This window comes from Carassius carassius, chromosome 42 (assembly GCF_963082965.1).
Source record: "Carassius carassius chromosome 42, fCarCar2.1, whole genome shotgun sequence".
In the NCBI taxonomy this organism is placed as follows: Eukaryota; Metazoa; Chordata; class Actinopteri; order Cypriniformes; family Cyprinidae; genus Carassius; species Carassius carassius.
This window is the reverse complement of record NC_081796.1, coordinates 3,747,917-3,769,122: the sequence shown is the minus strand read 5'-3', so window position 1 is coordinate 3,769,122 and position 21,206 is coordinate 3,747,917. Positions and strand designations below refer to the sequence as shown.

General features: G+C 36.7%; 2 protein-coding genes across 3 annotated transcripts in view; both read left to right on the top strand.

Moving 5' to 3' along the window:
• The first annotated feature begins 3,875 nt into the window (after window positions 1-3,875).
• Window positions 3,876-7,547, top strand: LOC132124226 (solute carrier family 35 member G2-like). Of its 2 annotated transcripts, XR_009426730.1 has the most exons (3): window positions 3,876-4,102; window positions 6,039-7,369; window positions 7,402-7,547. XR_009426730.1 is itself a non-coding variant. In XM_059535146.1 (2 exons), the coding sequence occupies exon 2, from the start codon at window positions 6,059-6,061 to the stop codon at window positions 7,301-7,303; it is 1,245 nt and encodes a 414-aa protein (XP_059391129.1). In that variant the 5' UTR covers window positions 3,876-4,102; window positions 6,039-6,058; the 3' UTR covers window positions 7,304-7,547. The 2 variants fall into 2 exon arrangements, 1 of the variants encoding a protein (XP_059391129.1); XM_059535146.1 differs by having other exon boundaries at window positions 6,039-7,547.
• A 4,021-nt stretch (window positions 7,548-11,568) lies between these two features.
• Window positions 11,569-21,206, top strand: part of LOC132124520 (cytoplasmic protein NCK1-like) — a 45,128-nt gene continuing 35,490 nt past the window's right edge. Inside the window, exon 1 of the mRNA XM_059535580.1 lies at window positions 11,569-11,731. The gene's annotated coding sequence lies outside the window, so the exon portion shown is untranslated. The remainder of the gene's footprint in view (window positions 11,732-21,206) is intronic.

Sequence of the window (21,206 nt, the reverse complement as noted above, 5' to 3'; positions counted from 1 at the left end):
AAAGGTACGTGATCCACTAAGCGAACACAGATAAAACCCTAGCAATATCATCACAACACACTAAAAAACACCCAGAACACCTGAGCAACCATGTAGCAACGCCTCAGCAACCATCTATAACAGCTATGGCAGAACAGCTCACGTTTTCTTCAGAATGCTATTCTGCTATTTTTGGCTTTTCTAACCAATGGAAATCCAGTGGAAGAAAAAAAAGAGAGGGCATGACAGTAATCGGGGATCTGAGTAATCCACATCTGTCACCCGTCTCACAGCACACTGTTCACAAAGAGCAGGTCTTTGATCTTGCATTAGTGTGACACGCACTCGCAGTCTTTGATTGGCTTTATCCCAGGACATGTTTCACTGATCAGAACACCATCTAGCCATTTCATCTCATTTAAAACTGAGGTGTCATTATTACAGGACAATTCATTGTCTGAAATCATCATTAGAAATGGCTTCATTATAAAATATGGCTTAGCTGGCATTTTATAGACTGGTCAACTGCCTGTCTATCTGAACTGGTGAATTGTTTATAAAACTGTTCATTTCTGTTCATTCATTGATTGTAGCATGCACGAACACACACACACACACACACACACACACACACACACACACACTGTAGAGACACACTTTGTCCCCTAAATAAATTTCTGAAGAGGTTGAACCCATTTCCCTGCCTAAAACCATTTTAAATATACACACTTCCTCAGGCTAAACAATGGTAAAGTCAAGTAACACTATTAACAATCTATCATTTATCACAGAAAATTACTTTAATATTTCAGCTTGTGAAAAGAAACAAATATGTCAATTCAAACGTTTGCAGATGAAGTTTATTAGGTAATCACATGGTTTTAGGAAGGTGAAACTCGGCATTGTCTCCTGTGATGACAAACTTCAATATTTACTAACCCTTATGTTTTTTTAATAATGTTCAGAAATGCTGAGTAGAGTGTTTGTGTTGTGAGTGATATGACAGCGCTGGAGTCAGTCAGAATTCAGAGTTATCTCGATGTGAACAGTTGTGTCTGAGCATCAGACAGCTGGAGGAGTTAGAGTCCCACAGGGACGGAGAGTTCACATCAACCAGCTTCCTCTGGTGCTATTCCTGTCATTAATATTATCTTCACCTCACTGAGCTTTCCTAAAGAGGAACAGAGATGCTTGCTGCTAAGGGAAACATCACTATATACTTCTGCTCTTTTAGGGTGAACGATCTAAACTAGGGCTGACAAAATTGCTCAAAAATGACGTTCGAATATTCCCTCTAAAAAATACACGAATATTCGAACTATTCGAACATCTGGTTGCGCATGTTGTCAATGACGCGCATTACGTCAATAACAGGCCAAAATAATACAAAGAGACATAACTACTTGTATAGATAGTCTATTTAAGTTTAAACATATATGACAACGTATTACCTACACAGAAACAAGGAAATCAACTAATGGCCAAGACTGCAGACCTCACGCTCTCTCACCCTCACGTTCTCTGCGCATAATGGTTTAAATGAACAAACACATTTTTGTGCAAGCAATTTAAGGTCGCGACTGTTGTCCCAAATATAGCAGGCTTCATTCAGTGATTGAAACAAATATTGTTAATATTAATTGAAGTTTTACAGCATATAGAACTGACATTGAATGCTCCGAGCGAGCTGTGCTGTGGTAAACATGGAACTTTTCCTCGACATGAAACGATAAATAATCAAACCTCGGATCCATTGCTTGACAGAACTCCCCGAAGTGTGCCCCATCCGCGATACTGATCGTTCTCATGTCCTTAAAAATGAACGAAATTATTTTATCCGTTATGGCCTCTTGTCGTGTTGCAGACAAAGTGCTTGCGGCGGGCGATGCAAAGTAACGTTAAGTGTCAAGACGTGACTGTTTAGCTGAAGTTCCACACATTATACCATGCTCATTTGGGTGCACATTTTTGAGATGTGACCTCATGTTGCTAGTGGTCGAATGGTATGCTAACTGTATCTTAAATAACTTGCATACAACTTTATCTCGCGGGTCAACAATTTTACCTTATTTTCTCTGCTGCGGTCAAGTTGGCAAAACCAGGCTCAGTTGGGGGGCCAGTTCTCCTCTGACCAGACGAAACCAGTAGTTCAATTCCAGGCTGCAGCAAAGTCAGATTGTGCAGAAGAATCATCTGTTTCCTGTGGTCTTGTCCTGGTGCTCCTCTGAGACAAGGTCTTTACAGGGGATCTGTATCTGGGGCTCTAGTTGTCCTGGTCTCCGCTGTCTATCAGGGATGTAGAGGTCCTTTCTAGGTGCTGATCCACCATCTGGTCTGGATACGTACTGGATCCGGGTGACTGCAGTGACCCTCTGATCTGGACACAGACTGGATCTGGTGGCTACAGTGACCTCGGAATAAGAGAGAAACAGACTAATATTAACGTAGATGCCATTCTTCTAATGATGTAGCAAGTACATAGGGTGTTATGGGAAGTGTTTCCGGTTCCGGTTTACCTAATTAATGCAGCCTAAAAATCCTTTAACGGATTTGGATAATAAAAGCATATTAGTATGTCATGTGTAAGACAGGTTAAAGAGATGGGTCTTTAATCTAGATTTAAACTGCAAGAGTGTGTCTGCCTCCCGAACAATGTTAGGTAGGTTATTCCAGAGTTTAGGCGCCAAATAGGAAAAGGATCTGCCGCCCGCAGTTGATTTTGATATTCTAGGTATTATCAAATTGCCTGAGTTTTGAGAACGTAGTGGACGTAGAGGATTATAACGTAAAAGGAGCTCATTCAAATTCTGAGGTGCTAAACCATTCAGGGCTTTATAAGTAAATTTTACTTATAATTTTACTACAGCGGGCCTTTTTTTCCACATTTTTTAATTTATTTGAATATTAATTTTCACCTTCGAAATTCGGAGATTGGTTGTTTATCGTAACACGGGTTTTGGCACCAGTGGAAACATTACAGTAAGACTTTAGACTATGAACCCAGCAGTTCGCCTCCTTGCTCCACGACCCATCTGGAGGGGAATATGTGACTGACCACAGTGGAAACATTACACTTTTCTGAAACAATGTGGCAAGAAAATCAAGAACCGATATATCAGACTGACCAAAGGAATAAGCAGAGGGTTTGACAATTATATATATTAATTAACATCATTGCTATATATTATATATAAATATAAATATATATTGCAGATTGTGCAAATATTGTATAAAAAGTTAAACAACTAATGCAATTTACTTAAGAATACTTTCAAGATTTGCCCAGAAATTCAGTAATTCATGTAAGAGTGGCTTTGCTGTTAACTTTTCAAGGTTTGCACGGAATTTAAACAATTTACATAAAAATGAATTTATGATTTACACATAAACAATTCACAAAAGAATAATTTTACAATTTACAAAGAAATTCAACATTTTGCATAAAGAATAGTTTTATAATTTACACAATAATTTATTCACATAGGAACGGGTTCATGATTTACAAAATACAAATATTTTTAGGATTTACACAAAAATACATTGGAGCCTTTTAGTTTAAAAATGGTTTTATAAATATTAGAATAGTTCAAATTATAGAAGATGCGCAAGATGTCCGAGATGTTAGGAAGACTTTATTAAATTTATTCTAACATTAAACAGTTCCACGTAAAAAAAAAAAAAAAAAAAAAAAATTAATAATAATAATAATAATAAATAAATAAATAAATAAAAGTTAAATATAAAATGAGAGACTGTCTGAAAGGCAGCTTGGTGCTCATTTCTGCCAAGAAATAAGATCAACTCAGCGTGCACGTGCTTCTTCTGACGCTGAAGATGACGATGACAGGTTGAAGATGGTCTACCCCACCCTCACTCCTCCATCAGACAGCAGACAAGGGGGTCTGTGTTGAGCATCACCCCAGCAGAAGCACGAGCATCAGGAGGCGTGTGGAGCGTCGCGCGGCTGATGCGCGCACCTTGGAGACATCCAGCGCGTCCATGAGGAAAGGATGGAGACATGGCGAGCGCAGTTCTCCGTATCTTGAAGCCAGTGAATTAAACACTTATTTTTCATTCTCAACAGCTATAAAGACAGCAGGATCCTTTCGTTGAAAGAAGTGTGGTGAGTGAAAATCGCTTGATTTGATTCGTTTGGCGCTCAGTATGGAGATGCACTTGCGCTGGCGATATTTGCAGAAGGTTAAAAATAAATCTGACGCGTTTTGATTGCTGCATGTGCAAACGGTGTTTGAATGAAGAAATTCATATAAGTAATCACATTTTGGAGAGAACAGTATTTTAGGCTGCGTGCAGAATTTGGAGTTAGAGTATTTGCACGAAAGTGCATGCAAATAAATACATAATATTATGCATGACAGATCGTTTGCTGGTGAAATAAATGGCTAGTAAAGCATTTTCTATACATTTTTTACATTTCTATTTTCTACTCCAAAACTCCTCCGTTTAATTTACTGTTGTTTTTAATGATCGTGAATTTATAGTATCTAGCATTTAGTAGGAAATCTATTACAGAAACCAGAGGTTCATTTGTGGTTCAAAGACTGTGGCCCTTGCAAACCTCCAATAAATCCTGCTTTCTTCAACAAGATCTGTCATGTCTCCAGCCTCACGGTGCACCATGAGAGCAATATGCCAATATGAAGTTTGATATAATATGACATTTTTACGAGTTATGAGGTTAGAGCATGATATGTGGGCTTTCATCAGGAGGATATTGTTGCCCCCTGGTGGGGATTTTGGTTGTTGGCGACATTATTTGCTTTCGATCGGGTGAAAAAAAGTAACCATATTTTTTGGTAGTGTGATGCACTCAAAAGAAAACCCGTTTTTCCCGTTTTATTTCTCGATTATACAGTATTTTGACTTGCACACAAAGAAACAGATCCACAAGGATACATATTGTTTTGCTTCACATACAAAATCAGATTTTAACATGATTCATTAATGCAAAAATGGGGATTGGAGTTTGATCATCCAAAATCAACCCTTTTCACCACGATCTAGTTTCCTTCCTCATTACATAATTTCTTCCCATCACACTGAATCAAATTCTGCTTATCTGAGCAGGCGCTACAGCACTTAGATATAGAAATTGCTGTACACATGGGGCAGAGAGAGACCGACAGGGAGACCGTTGAAGCAGCAAGTTATGAATTATGTAAGATTTGCTTCTGCATTTCTGAGAAACCACAGTACAAGCTTGAAGTGGCAGAAATATGCTTTTTAGATTCACTGTTATAGATTGACCCACCTTTGTGACAATGTGTATGGCAGACTTCTCAAATCTTTTAGTCTGCTTAATCTCCACTTCTCCATAATCAACCGTTAATTGATTTTTAAGTTCATCCTAAAACCCAAGAAACATCCACCCCAGCCATACATTTTTTTTTCTTGTACATCACAATATCACTTCTCATCTTGGACTATCAAATGACAGCATCTGTGTTTGGGATGACATGAAAATGAATAAATAATAGGGTTTTTCGCAGAGGAAGGTTTTCATAGTTCCTAGTGTCCACACTGCAGGAACTGGGAATGATTTTAGTTATTGGAACACCTTTTGGGGGTCTAAATAGCTCCTAGTTCAGAGTAGGGTCTAACCCAGCACAATAGGAGCTTCCAGTGACCTAAGTATACATTGACTGGCCAAGCTCATGTTATACGAAACACTGTCCCGTCATTTTTGAAAAGCCACGTAAAGAAAAACAAACTACATGAAGATGTTCTTGTAAAAAACAGAGATTGGTGGAGAGACACTGAAGTCCAGGGACTCCATCCTCCAGCTGATGACATTATTGAACATCACGCTTAATTAACGCCGGTTTAGGCCGGATTACGTCACTCCAGATTTCTTATCGGTGGTGTGAGGGCAATCAGAAAAATGTCACATTTAGTTTTCAGAACACGTCCTGGTGGCTAGTTCCTGTAACTACCTGATTATATAATGTTTATTTTATAGTCCTGCTCCAAACTCAGCATATTTTGTATATTTCTGTTTATACCATCAGTTTAATCCTACGGTGTTTGTTGTTTCCCAGCTCTTCTGTAGCTGAAGAAAATGGATCCGTCCCCCACAGGGCAACAGTACGGCTCCAAAAAGAAGGTTAAAATCCACCCCAACACAGTCACGGTGAAGTACGCCACGCATTTCCCCCAGCCGGGCGATGAGGGATACGACGACGCTCCATCCTTCGAGGACTTCGGCTCGTTCATAGACAACAACCCGAGCAAGAGACTGGTGTCAGAGAGCGGTCACGGCAGGACTTTATTCGGCACTATGGATTCCCGTCCCAGAACCGATCAGAGAGATAAAGGAGTGGGCGGACAGCTGGCGAGCTTCGGCGAGGCCTCGGTCCTGGCGTCGCGGGTCACCTGGGGGGCCCTCTTTGGGGCGGCCATCGCACACGGATGTGTGGCTCTCATTACACGCCTAGCAGCCGACCGCTCCAAAGTGCCATCGTTAGAGCTCATCTTCATCCGCTCGGTGATCCAAGTGTTTTCTGTACTGGTGGTCCTCTACTATAAAGAAGATCCCTTCGGGCCCAAGGGCTATCGGCTGCGTTTGTTCTTCTATGGGGTTTGCAACGTCATCTCCATCACGTGTGCATACACGTCTTTTGCGATTGTTCCACCCAGCAATGGCACCATCATGTGGCGGGCCACCACCACAGTTTTCAGCGCAGTTCTGGCTTTCCTGCTTTTAGACGAACGCCTCGGTTACACAGACGTAGTGACGGTCGTAGGTAGCCTCTTCGGCCTGTGTTTGGTCATGATCCCCAACATCGCAGACGAAGAAAAGTCTCCTCTGGGATTCTGGAAGGAAGCCTTCGGCTACACGATGACTGTGATGGCGGGTCTGACCGCTGCGCTGTCCATGATCGTGTACCGGGCCATCAAAGAGCGGGTCAGCATGTGGGCGGCGCTCTTCACGTTCGGCTGGACGGGAACCGTGTGGGGGGCGTCCACTATGTTCATCATGCAAGAGCCCATCATTCCCTTGGATGGCGAGACGTGGGGCTATCTCACGGGAATCTGCATCTGCTCCACCGTGGCGTTTCTGGGCGTCTACTACGCCCTCAACAAGTTCCACCCGGCTCTGGTCAGCACCGTGCAGCATCTGGAGATCGTGGTGGCTATGCTTCTTCAGCTCATCGTGCTGCGGATGATCCCGTCCGTGTACGACGTCTTCGGAGCGCTGGTCATCATGGTCAGCGTGTTCGTCCTCACGGGTCTCAAGCTGTACAGGGTGGGACGGGCCATCCGACAAGATTACCAAGAGATTCTGGACTCCCCGATCAAATGAGAGCATTGATGTGTGTGTACCCGAGTGCATGAGGGGGCATGTATATATGTGTGTGTGTGTGTGTGTGTGTGTGTGTGTGTGTGTGTGTGTGTGTGCAGTGTTTCTCAGCCCCCTTCTCTCACAAATGTGCAATCACTGAATGTCTGGATCTTCAGCATTTATTTTGAATTGTGAAAAGAGTGCCATCAGTGTAATGTCTTTACTAACTGTTGAGGTGGGAAAATAAAAACAGTGCTCCATAGTGCCCCCTCTGATAGCATTGATTTATTTTCTTCTGTCTCTGAAGTAAGACAGTGTGATTAGAGAATCACAGATAAATCATAATGCAGTATTGCAATTTCACACACTGATCATTGAATTTGTGCACCTTTTTGTGTTTAATGTTCAGGTTTTTGGCTTGTTTTTCAAGATGTTACGGATCCAATTATTATTAACAATTTATTAAAGGTATATAGGTATATATAATTAATAATAAGATTGTTTATTATATTAAACCAATATTTCACGGTGTTGTGTTATTTAACTTCAAACAAATGACAGCTAAATTTGTACAAAAATATTGTTGAATTGAATACATGGCCTGTTTATGTTTTTAAAAACTGAATGCTAATCCAGTTTCACATCTGCTTCGCCCAGATTTGACTGAACCAGCCAAATTTGTTTAATGGGCAGAGTACACTAAAGTCTTTAAATACTATATGATACTAAATGTAATTATTTTTAGTTTATAGATAGATAGATAGATAGATAGATAGATAGATAGATAGATAGATAATTGATATGATACATATATATATATATATATATATATATATATATATATTAATATATATATATTAAGCCAATATTTCACTTTAAAATGTTCTAACTTCAATCAAATGACGGATGAGTTCTCAATAAAATATTGTGTTTGATTGGAACCGGGACCCCTTTAATATTCCGTACTTATTTTGGTATCTCAATATGCACAATTATATGCATTTTATTTAACATTTACCAGGTTATTTATTTATTTATTTTGCCCATCTTCTACCTATTCTTCAGGTCATGACCCACCAGTTAAACTGCTCTAATCTGACCTTTTGGTTAGGGTCATCCATTTTTACGTGGGCTATATATCTAAAGAGAGCAAAAACCCTGTTGTAAAAATGTTATAAATTAACTTTCTCGGTATGCCAAAGCGATCAATACAACAGGAATTTGTGCTTGGAATTAGGCATCATTGTTCTTGTGTGTGTGTGTGTGTGTGTGTGTGTGTGTGTGTGTGTGGGTATGTGTGTGTGTGTGTGTGTGTGTGTGTGTGTGTGTGTGTGTGTGTGTGTGTGTGTGTGTGTGTGTATGTGTGTGTGTGTGTGTGTCTCATCAGACTTGAAAGAAAACCTCCTTTGATAAGATTATGCAATGTCAAATGATGTATTATAGACGCAGAGGAAGTGTCTTCCATTTCAGTTTTGACAATTTTCTGTGGACTTATTCGACTCACTCTCATGATTGTGTTGATAAATATCTGTTAATATTTTATCATCATAACCATCATTATCTTTGTAGCTGTGGTGCATTTGGTTGTGCACATGCTCTGTGTTTTCATCTCTTGTATCCGATATGAAGTCCTGATTTTGATGGTCTGTGGTAAGATCTTATGAAATCAGCCCCACTCTAAATAACTCCAGACACTGGTGGTATTTCATTTGATTCTCTTTTGTTTAAACACTGCCACAAAGGTTAGATTTAAGATCAAAGTAATCATCGCTGCCCTCAGTCATATGAAAGCTGTGGTCATGACGCATCACTGCTGGGTTTGTTGGCAGGGCCTGGAGATATTTTTGTTATAAATCTTTTAAATGGCAGAGCATGAAATTTCCCCAGTGCTCCACAAGGGGGCTCCTCGGAGGCTGTTTTCTTTAAGGAACTGTTCAATCAAGAATGATGTCACTGCTTACTCAGCCTCACATTGTTTTCTTTGTTTTTTTTTTTGTTTTTTTTTTTTGTGGAATGCAGAAAGGGGCTTTGAAGAATTAAAGTGAATGCTCAAGCTCCAAAGTGAAACAAAAAAGATAAACAGTTGGAAACTCTATTCAAGCTATTGCATATCTGTATAAGACCTTGAATATATGGCACAGTCATATGAACTACTTATGGTGTATTTTAGTTCATTTATGGACTGTCTTTTCTGTATGAATATTATTTAAAAAATGTAAGTTCCACAAAAACTAAAATATCAATATATGGGTTTGGAACAACCTGACCTTCTTCTATTCATTTATAAAAGAAGAGAAATACATTGTAAAAGGAATACTTCGCCCAAAAATGATAATTTGCTGAAAATACTCACCCTCAGACCATCCAAGAGATGAGTTTGTTTCTTCATCAGAACAGATTTGGGAAAATGTAACATTGCATCAGTTGCTCACCAGCAGATGTTCTGCAGTGAATGGGTGCCGTCAGAATGAGAGTCTAAACAGCTGTTAAAAACATCACAATAATCCACAAGCAATTGACAACAGAGGGTGGACTTTTTCACTGGGGGAAGCGTTATTATGAATTATGGACTCAGAAGCAACGGTTTAAAGTTAAGAATTTATTAATAAGGGATTTGTTTTCTGACAAATGTGCAGTTTTTAATTAATTGATGGACTGAAGTGCTGTGGATTACTTGAATATTATTGTGATGTTTTGTGAGTTGTTTGGACTCTCATTCTGACGGCACCCATTCACTACAGAGGATCCACTGATGAGACACTGATGCAATGCTAAATTTCTCTAAATCTGTTCCCATGAAGAAACAAACTCATCTACATCTTGGATGACTTGAGGGTGAGTATTTTCAGCAATATATATATATATATATATATATATATATATATATTTACTATTCCTGTAATATCTGTTCTAGAGGCTCTGGGATTATGGACAGGAGAAGGCAGGGGTCCAGGACACATCCATCTGTATAGGACAGGAAACAGATTGCATCCTGCAGCATGATGTGCACCATCTAATGGCTCTATCAGCCAAGCGTGAGGGACTTTGAATACAGTCATATCAATGTAGCTCACTCTGGTGCGTTTAGAGATAAACTGATTGTAAATTCAGAAGATTAGGTGTTATACAGACAATGCATCCTTTCATCTTATGATGTAGTACACAGTTCATTCCAAAGGTCTGAGATCACTGCTTATATTTTTCTAATTTAATAAAAAAAGTTTTGGATTACAAATTTTATTATGAGTATAAAAAAAAAGAAGAAAAAAAAAGAAAGATATATATATATATAAAGAACATTTTTTATTTATATTTTTTTGGGAAAATATGTATTTTCATAATTTTAAAGAAAGAAATGCTATGGAAAAATAAATCAATTGAATTTAAAAAATAATATTGTATTTATTGTTTTATATTTTAAATGTAATTCTTCTACATTACAAATCAAATATATATATATATATATATATATATATATATATATATATATATATATATTACATACACACACACACACACACACACATATATATATATATATATATATATATATATACACATTTGATTTGATTTGTAATGTAGAAGAATTACATTTAAAATATAAAACAATAAATACAATATTATTTTTTAAATTCAATTGATTTATTTTTCCATAGCATTTCTTTCTTTAAAATTACGAAAATACATATTTTTCCAAAAAATATAAATAAAAAATGTTTATAAATAAATAATAAACAAAAAAACTAATCCATGTGATCTCAGACCTTTGGACTAATCTGTACATGAATCAGGGGTGACAAAAAATCCCCAATTAACTACTAGTGATATGATTAACTACTACTATTATTAACAGATAATATCATTAATATGCTAGAAAGCTATGCACTCCAGTCAGGATAAAATCATCTATGTCATAACAAAATTCAGATAACAGGATTATTTGATACATGATTCAATATATTTAAAGATATTTTACAGCAAACAAAAGTATGCATATAATATAATATAATATAATATAATATAATATAATATAATATAATATAATATAATATAATATAATATAATATAATAATCAATTTCTATAATTAATGGGAATTGCGAAACTGACCACAGTAACAGTGCGCCGTGTAATATGTAGCTACTTTCGGGACGAGCCCAGCGTGTACAATTGATGGACTTGTGCTCTGACCAATGAGCAGCGAGATCACTCTTGGCTAACCAATGGGCAGACGAGTAAGCTGTAGACAGCCCCGCCTCCTACAGCAGGTTAGATAGCGCAGCAGTGCTGTGAGTAGAACCGCAGGTCTCCTCACGTTGGATGCCCAGAAAACCGTTCCCGTGAAACAATGTAGCTAAGAAACACGTCTGTGATCTAAACAGAGCTGATCATCGAGTGTGAGCCGGAGACACGGGGACACGGGGTCAGGGTGCACATCGGAGCACTCCAGGGTAAGATGACAGATATTTATCAGAGTTCACGTCTGATTGTAGCGAATAGAGCTGAAACAATACATCCGAGGCTGATTCTGGCTAGAAATATTTATCTTCATAACGACACAAATATAAGAAAGAGGAAACAGTCAGAGGTAAATCAGTGTAATTGTAAAGGGATTGTGTAAAAGGCCGTGGTCAGGCCTCACATTGCTGTGATTTGCTTTCATAAATACAGAAGATGTTAAAGAGTGGCTATTAAAAACACGAATCATACACAAACTGCTGTAATGTTTGTCTTCAACAGGCCTTTATGCCATTCACATTGAAATCTCAGAGCACAATACTGCATTATAGGGCTCTCTGTTGAAATAAAAGACAGTTTTGTTGGATTTTTATTTCTAAATATTGCTTCTCATCACTGTTCATGAGATATGATTATTAAGTTTGATTGTGACATCTGTTTAGATGGGATTTCCTTACTGGTTTTTGATTTATGATCATGTTGATGTTTTATGCAACAGCTATCAAGTTATCAGCAAGTTAATGTCTGATAATGTTGATGTGTGATTGCTCTCTCTGGTCTGTATTAAATCCTTCATGTGTGTTCAGTTCTCTCTCTGAAGTGTGAGTTATGTGTGAGATTTCTCAGCAAACTCTGAAGTGTCCTCACGGATCGAGAACATCCCACTAAGAAAGATCACTTTAGTGTCTCATGTGGTTGATCTAATGTACACTTCACTAAAGGCTCCTTAGTTAACATGAACTTAAGAATGAACACTACTTCTACAGCATGTATTCATCTGAATGTTAATTTCAATCACATTATTAAAATCCAAATTTGTGCTTGGTACCATTAGTTAATGCACTGTAGATTAACAAATATGAACGACTGTATTTTTATGAACTAACATTAACAAAGATTCATAAATGTATTGATCATTAACTAACATGAATGGAACCTTATTGTAAAGTGTTACCAATAAATAATGAAAAGCAGAAATTATTACATTGGAATTATTATGGTTATTCTAGAAAAGGCACAAATAATGCTATTTCATAACATTCATCATTTTAGGGAACGCGGGCGATAAAAAGGCCAACCTCTTACTTTGCCAAAAATGCAAAATGATTTTCTTACTCTGTGTTTTTGTCTTGTTTTCCTTTATACATATCTAAACTTTCTTAAATCAGGATTATAGGAGAAGCACCGTGATGTTATTAGTTCTTGATTTCTGAAAAACAAGAAGAGGAGTTTATGTTAATGTTTTAGACGTGTAAACACTTCATTTTAATAAGACAATAATTAATGTCTTGAGTATTTTAGCATCTCTAGTAAACATCTTGATTTAGGAATGGTTAGATGTTTGTACTGGAAAACAAGAAAAACAAAGGCAAGTATAAGAAAGAAAATCTTTAGTACGAGGTTGGTCTGTCCCATCACACATTATCTGAAATGATGTATGTTAAGAAATAACATTTATTTGTGATTTGTATATTGTTTTACATTTGAACACTCTTTTAATTCCAAGCTCAAACATTTAACCAAAGCTATTGATAAAACAAATGTATTTCTTTAAATTATGGGAATTATAAGTTTATTGATAATGGCAAACCAACATTTGGTTCCAACTAGGGTTGGGTATCGTTTCGGATTTCGATTGAATTTCAGTTTTGCTTATCGATTCCTAGTTTCGATTCCAATAAGATAAAAAGAAATAAAAAATAAAAATAAGTCAGACATGTATTCTGTCTTTTTTACAAAGCATTCTGTTGCAGCTGAAAAACATGAGAAAAATCAGCAGCCTACAGAACACTGCAAGAGGAAATTTTGCCTATGCTTTAAGAAAAAATACCACAGCAAAAACAACTAGATTAATATAAATAAACAGAATGAAGTCAGTTTAGGCCCGGAAAGCCTTTTCTACAGTGGAACTACATGGACCAGTCCGAGAAAGTCGCAGGTTCTTTCCATTCCTGCAATTAAATGGTTTTAAATCACATTAAGATGTGAACGCAGGAGTCGTTAAGCAGAATCAAAATTTTCTTATCGAATACCTGGTTCTCGGATATTTGGAACTGGTTCTAAAATGGAACCGGTTTTTGATACCCAACCCTAGTCCCAACTAGTTAGTCACTGAAGATTAAGAGTGTAATGCTGGTTAAATTTGCAACGCTGTTTTTAAATCACGCACAGTACAGACCAAAAGTTTGGACACACCTTCTCATTCAAAGAGTTTTCTTTATTTTCATGACTATGAAAATTGTAGATTAACACTGAAGGCATCAAAACTATGAATTAACACATGTGGAATTATATATGGAATTATATACATAACAAAAAAGTGTGAAACAACTGAAAAAATGTCATATTCTAGGTTCTTCAAAGTAGCCACCTTTTGCTTTGATTACTGCTTTGCACACTCTTGGCATTCTCTTGATGAGCTTCAAGAGGTAGTCACCTGAAATGGTCTTCCAACAGTCTTGAAGGAGTTCCCCGAGAGATGCTTAGCACTTGTTGGCCCTTTTGCCTTCTGTCTGTGGTCCAGCTCACCCCTAAACCATCTCGATTGGGTTCAGGTCCGGTGACTGTAGAGGCCAGGTCATCTGGCGCAGCACCCCATCACTCTCCTTCTTGGTCAAATAGCCCTCGATGCCTTCAGTGTGACTCTACAATTTTCATAGTCATGAAAATAAAGACAACTCTTTGAATGAGAAGGTCTGTCCAAACTTTTGGTCTGTACTGTAGAGCATGAGGGATGTGCTATTCTTAGAGATCACTCTTGACTGATGATGATCACTTCACTTGCATTGATTGAAGTCATATATACAGATCGCAACATCTCAGAGACCATGACACCCTAGAAACCACACTGCGACACGTTAAAAATTCATACACACCTGGTTGGGCCAGTGAGTCAGCTGCTGATATCCCCTCTCTGTGGTTTCGTGTGTTTGTGGTGGCACCGGGTAAGGCCTGTGTGACTGAGCGTGACATTATCTGAATTACAGGGGTGAGCAGTCATAACTACTGTTATTTGATTCTCCACTGTCGTCTTATTGAAGTAACCCTGTATTCAGCGTCTGCGAGACGGCCGAGATACAGTACAGATACAGTACTTTTTTTGCCTTTTTAGCATGACCTCACAGTTGTGTGTTGAATGTTTTGGGGCCCGGGGCCAGTTGCAGATGGTGAGTTTCTGTAATTATTGTCACACTGACAGCTCTCTCCACAACCTCTCATTAAGATAAAAGAGAGAGAGAGAGCTAGAGAGCAAACTCGAATGAATGAGTGAGAGACGTTTTGTCTGGGGCCCCGAATCCCGCTGAGCTGAGGGGCCTGGGATCAAGGAGAAAGGGTTGGGAAAAAGAGTGAAAGGGGCTATTTATATTTTGCCATTTCCTCTGCGAGGGGAGAGTCACCCCACATAAATTGGACGATGTATCTGTGGTCTGCGGGGACCGGTCTCATTTCTTCAGCCCACCGTCCCCTCCCCAAACGTGCCTGTGGAAGCACAGCGGTCTCATTCAGCCTCGACCCCCGTCTCTCAGAGCAGCACCTGCTGTTCAGACGCCTGCAGTGACGTGGCATTGATTATCCGCACGCGTCTGTCTTTCACTGCTTCTGTCAGTGCAGTCGGCCAGAAGCTACTGCAGCATTACACTTCTGGGTCTAAGAGTTCACTGAGACTGTTCTTGGCCTGAAATAAGTTAATTTATTTTTATACCAATTTTTTTTTGAATGCTAAAGACTGTTTAAATGGTAAATCTTGATGAATATGTTTAAAATAGATGTAATACATTATCTTAGATTTTAATGTAAAATATAGCCTATATTAAGATGTTTTTTTTTTATTCCCCCTATCTGTATTCTAAATGCATGTTTTGATCTTGTTGTGAGTCATAACGGATTCATTCGTTTAATTTCCGCTTCATATCGGTGTCATATTTTTAAATTTTAACAGTTTACAGATAAACTTAAATCCTCTAAACTTGTGTGAATACTCTACGCAACCACTGGTTTGCATGATAACTTCGTTATTTTCTTGTATTTATATCATTTACAGCATTGTTTATTAGGGCTGGAAATGCATCATGCAACGCATCGATTCTGAGATTTTCCGAAGGCAACGCGATTCTCTTTTGAATCGATTCCGTGCTTTAGAAATAGCCATATTCTGCTGCTTCCAGTTCCTTACACGTGCACCACTTGAACGTAAAATATTCATTCATAAAGTTTGAATAGGTTGAAGCGAATTCACAGTGGGCTGTGTTTACATTAATCTTGCATCATAAACGCATAAAAGCCGATGCGCAAGTACATTTAAACACTTACATTACTCAGCCAAACGCACAAGCACACTTCTTCGTGAGCATTTGAGTGTGCGGTTAAAGATTAGCTTAGCGCACCATCTGCTGTCAAAAACTAAGCTCAGAATCGATTCGAGAGAGAATCATGATGCATACTGTAAATCTCGGAATCGATCCACGAATTGCGATGCATTGAATTATTGTCCCAGTCCTATTGTTTATATTGTTTTTACATATTGCCTTTATTTGAACTTGTTTAACAAACATTAGAATTAAAAACGCCACATTAAACAGAAGTAATTCACGTGTAACCAGTTTCTGTTATTTAGTTTGCACCGTAACGCCGCTGGAGTCGTGTTCGGTGGGGAACTGCTAACGTACCGCCGCCTTGGGTTTCACTCTTAGCCGAAACATGCTGTGACTGCCTCCATAACCTGCCCATAAACAAACAATAAACCACTCTGAGGACATATTTTTACATATAAAGTATTTTTATTCTGTAATCGTTTATTTTTATGCAAAGCATCAGGCTTTTCCACGTGACACTCTTTTATGTGACTCACACCATGTGGCTGTATGATGCTCTACGTAAAATTTAACGATATACAGCACTTTTTATAGATAAAATAAAATGTACACAAGCCTGTATTTTACTGAAGTGATGATGAATCATTTCGATGGTGCCTAAAACTGCGCTCTTCTGAAAAGGATGCAAAATCCTTGCGATTAAATAACTCAACCGCTGGTTTACGCCTGACCAGGATCTGAGGAGCACAAAAACTACCCAAAAACTGAAAAATTACGCCAAAAATTGCCCAAAAGGCTCAACCCAGCATTTGGGTAGAAAAAATAACCCAGGATTTTTTTTTGTGTATGTATTTGTTTTTTATTTCGAAGAAGTACTCTGCTTAAATTGGTAGGGCCCATGCAATCCATCAGTTTTTTTTTTTTCCATTTCTTTTATTTTCTTTTATTTTACTTTTTTTTAATTCCGTTTTATTTTCTTCAAATTTTGTGTTTTACGTTTTGATTTTGTCTGGTTTCCATTTAATGGTTTAAGTCACAAAGTATGTCTAATCAATTGAATTAATATTGCAAAACTATTACAACTTCATAATTTTCTGTGATATTATTATACAGTAAATTCCATTTTTTATGACTGGGTTCTGCGATTCTGCCTGCATTTTCAACATTGTAGAAATCATAGGGCCCTATAATGGATTAAATACATAAATTCATAAGTCACGTTTGTTACGTTTTCAGCATTATCAAAATTTTTGGCAAACAGCCACCATCTTTTGTTCGATTTAAAGTAACCACTGTCAACATTTTGAAGAGAATATTACTTGACATGTCTATATAATTAATAGGAATGTAATGATTAACCGTGAGCCGGTTGAAAATCGATTCAAATATGTGACGATTCAAATCTTAAGATGGTTTTCAAATCGCGATTCAATTAGGGTTAGGAGTTTATATGAATGTATGTCTGAGCAAAACTTACTGTCTTTAGAAAAGTTTAGATGATATTTTCTTTTCATCTTGTCTCTGTGTAATGCATATTAAAGTTCATAAGTGCAGCGTTGCTTTGTTTACAGCAGAAACCAAGGAAATGCTTTAAGCGCCACCTGCTGGCAGAGAGTGAATCTGCTGTTTCTGTTTCATGGTCATATTTTTTATGTGTAGTTTCACAAAACAGAAGTCAAATCATTCTGTTTTTGCTTGAAATTTCATAGGGGTGCTCCTATCAGGATTTTTGAGGCCGATCACAGAAAGCAGTATCTTTTTAAAGTCTTTTTATCATGTAGAATTATCTATAATGATGATCCAATCAAGATTTTTAGACATTTATTCAGGGCTTGAATTTCATTTGTGAAAATTAATTCCTGTCTTAGGTGACTCTTTGGAGAGTATTTTTTCAATATTTTTCTTTAATTTTAGGGGTGGAGGGGGCTATTTAAAAAAAAAATTATATTTATTTCACTTAAATGTTTGATCATGTACTGTATTTTTTTTTTTTTTACAATCGTGTAAATGTTGCACAATAGCTTACACAGCGCAAGCCTGATTTTTGGAGCTGTATGTGAGGTACATGCACACTCTGTTTGCTGTGTGTGTGTGTGTGTGTGTGTGTGTGTGTGTGTGTGTGTAGTATGTTGTATGTATGAAGTGTATAGTCCATGTGTGGTACAGAAGCAGCATGGTTCAGTCTATAACATTTATCCATTTTTTTAGATTTTAAACATTGTAACTTAATGCTTTTTCAACATTGTGATTATTTTTTTACACAGTACAGTAATACAATATATCATCAATTATTCAATGCTTTTTATTTTTGCATTTACTTTTACATTTATATATTAAGTTGCTAAAGCAAAACATTTAAACTTATTTTTCTTACGTTATCACAAACATTCTAAATTAAAACTTAATTGACAGAAACAGTCAGCTTTACTGCCTTTACTTTTGCATTTAAATCTTTATTTAAAAGAAATCTTGTGGTTCATAAAGAACTTAGAAAACGTTAAAATTGCACAGTGGTTAACCAGAAAAATAAAAATTACATGTCATTCCGAAAAAGTTGCCGACCCCTACTGGTTTATATGAAGAGATTTATTTTATTTGTTACTTATTTAATTGATATGGGGCTTGTTTTAAAATTTCAGTTAAGTTTTGCTATTTACACTTAGCAAATGCTTTTATCCAAAGCAAAGTAACAAATGAAGACAACAGAGCACCAACAGAGGAGCAATAATATAAAAGTGCTATTAGTATATTATTATAGTGTTATATTTCAATTTCACAAAGAAACATGCAGAATTTTCTTCAAGCAATGATAAAAAGACATAATTGGTCTTAAATCTCTCTTTTTTTTTTTTTTTTTAAATGTGAATCGAATCGTGACTTGAGTGAGTCATTACATCCCTAATAATTAACATCCTAATAATGCATTGGTTTAATGGCTCAGATTTTGAAGGTAACTCTGTCATCCTCTGGAGGACTGAGATTTATTAGAGTCGCAGTAACACAAGAGCGTGTGTTAAGTTTGCACAGTGGTACTGCAGGCTTGATTTGCATTAGTCATTATTTCTGGGCATATATTGCATATAAAGCAAGTGTAAGACACTGAAAAGGTGGAAGTTTTGTGTATCACGAAACTGCTGCAATACCCAGATCTGTCCTCATTTACCCAACACGTGTTTCTGTTCTCTTTCACAGCAATGCTGTTTTCTTGAGTAAGTCCATGTAGTTAAATCAGCTCAAGCAAAGACAATGAGACCACAAGGGAGAAAGTCTTATTTGTGTCCACTTTTATATCCCAGAGATATATATATATATATATATATATAATTATTTTTATTTTATTTTTTTTATTTATTAAAACAACAAATTTGAACTTTTTTGTTGAATGGAGGTCAGATTAGTTTTTATAGATGCATATTTGGTACTTTTGAAATGCATTTTATTCATAGGTTTTTGTAATTATCATCCTACCCTTGTCTCAGACCCAAATATTCAATTTTAAATGATGAAAATCCAGACAGCTGCACAGACAGTTTTACACAAATTATGACTGCTCCTAACTTGTTGCACAATTTACGACCAGAACTATCAGTTTCCTGTCTATCTAGTTTCACCAAATTTTTGTGCACTTGTTTACTAAGCCAGAAGTGTTAAAGAAGAGCTTGAGATGAAATTTGAGACGTGATGTTTGAAGAAAATACGGGGGGGGGGATCTTTTTAGTTTACATTTTCCTATCAACCAATAATTGAATGTAGAAATTATAGTAAAAAAGCAATAAAAGTAAAGAATTGTGCATATATTTTAAAAATGGCACCAAAGAATTTATATACATTTGAAATTGCTAATGATATGTTGTATTAAAAGAAATGACAGAGATGATTGAATTCATCTGTGATGAATCTTGGACTTTGTTAGCGTTAAATGTGTGTTTCAGATGTTTCTTTACTGAAAGTAAACCGGTTCAAAAGCTCTCTCCAAACTGTTGCCAGAGTTTAGTAACCTACATAGTTTTAACAGACCATTTAAATAATGTTTTAAAGAAGAAATAAAGGCGTGGTAATAGAAACCGTGTTTATGGTTATCATGCGATTTTCACTTCTGTATTCAGAGACTGATTTGGTAAGAATCTCATGGCTTATTATGGTTCGTTTTAAACCACGATAGAGGGGTTCGTTGTGGGATTTCCTTTATGTATTGCAATGTTTCATGGCCTTATCTGGCCTGAAAATCAGTCAGACTCTCGTGTTCATCTTGTCAGATGATTTGAAGGCAACATGAATAGGGTTGGGTATCGTTTGAATTTTAACTTTGTTTGAATTTTATTCTTATCAATTCATAGTTTTGATTCCAATAAGGTAAATAAAGGCAGATATTTATTCTGTTCCTCTTACAAAGCATTCTGTTGCGGCTGAATAACATGAGAAAACATCAGCAGCCTACAGAACACTTTTCCCCCTCTGATTTTACCAAAAATACCACCGCAAAAACTACTTCTAATAAAATAAGTTTCAAACATTACATTTTCAAAGACAAGTAAGCAGTCAGTAATAAAAGAGAAACAAACAAATCAATTAGCAATAGCACATATAAATGCAACTGAACTAATTTCAGGCACAGAAATTGAAATCAAAATTTTTGCATAGTTTTCATCAATGAAATATAGATTATTATTCCTTATTAAAGTTATGAAAGCTATTCAGTCAAGCTCGGTGAATGATTTTCTTTTGTTATTTGATTAATATTAGTGACAGGCAGCATGTTTATTAACGCTGAACGTATGCAGATCTAAAATGTGTTTACGAGGATATATAGACGTAATTTCATGCATATTTTTCATGCACAACAGTTATTTCCCTTCTTGCTCTTAAATGGTTTAAAATGACATTAAAATGCACGTGTCTTATCGAAAACCTGGTTCTTGGACATTCAGAAACCAACGCTAAACATGAAATCAAAATTTTCCCAATTTACTTTTATAACACGTTTTTGGTCTTATTGCACACCATTTTTGTTGTTCCAAAGAAAAAAAAGAAAAAACAAAGTGTGTTTTTCATAATCTATCATCAGAATGTAAAAACATCAACTAGGTTGTAGGGTTGCACAATTAGTCGAATTTCTAATCACGATTACAATTATGGATGCCACAATTACGTAATC

Coding starts and splice junctions, on each gene's coding strand:
- LOC132124226 (XM_059535146.1), top strand. CDS start 6,059: ATGGATCCGTCCCCCACAGGGCAACAGTACGGCTCCAAAAAGAAGGTT.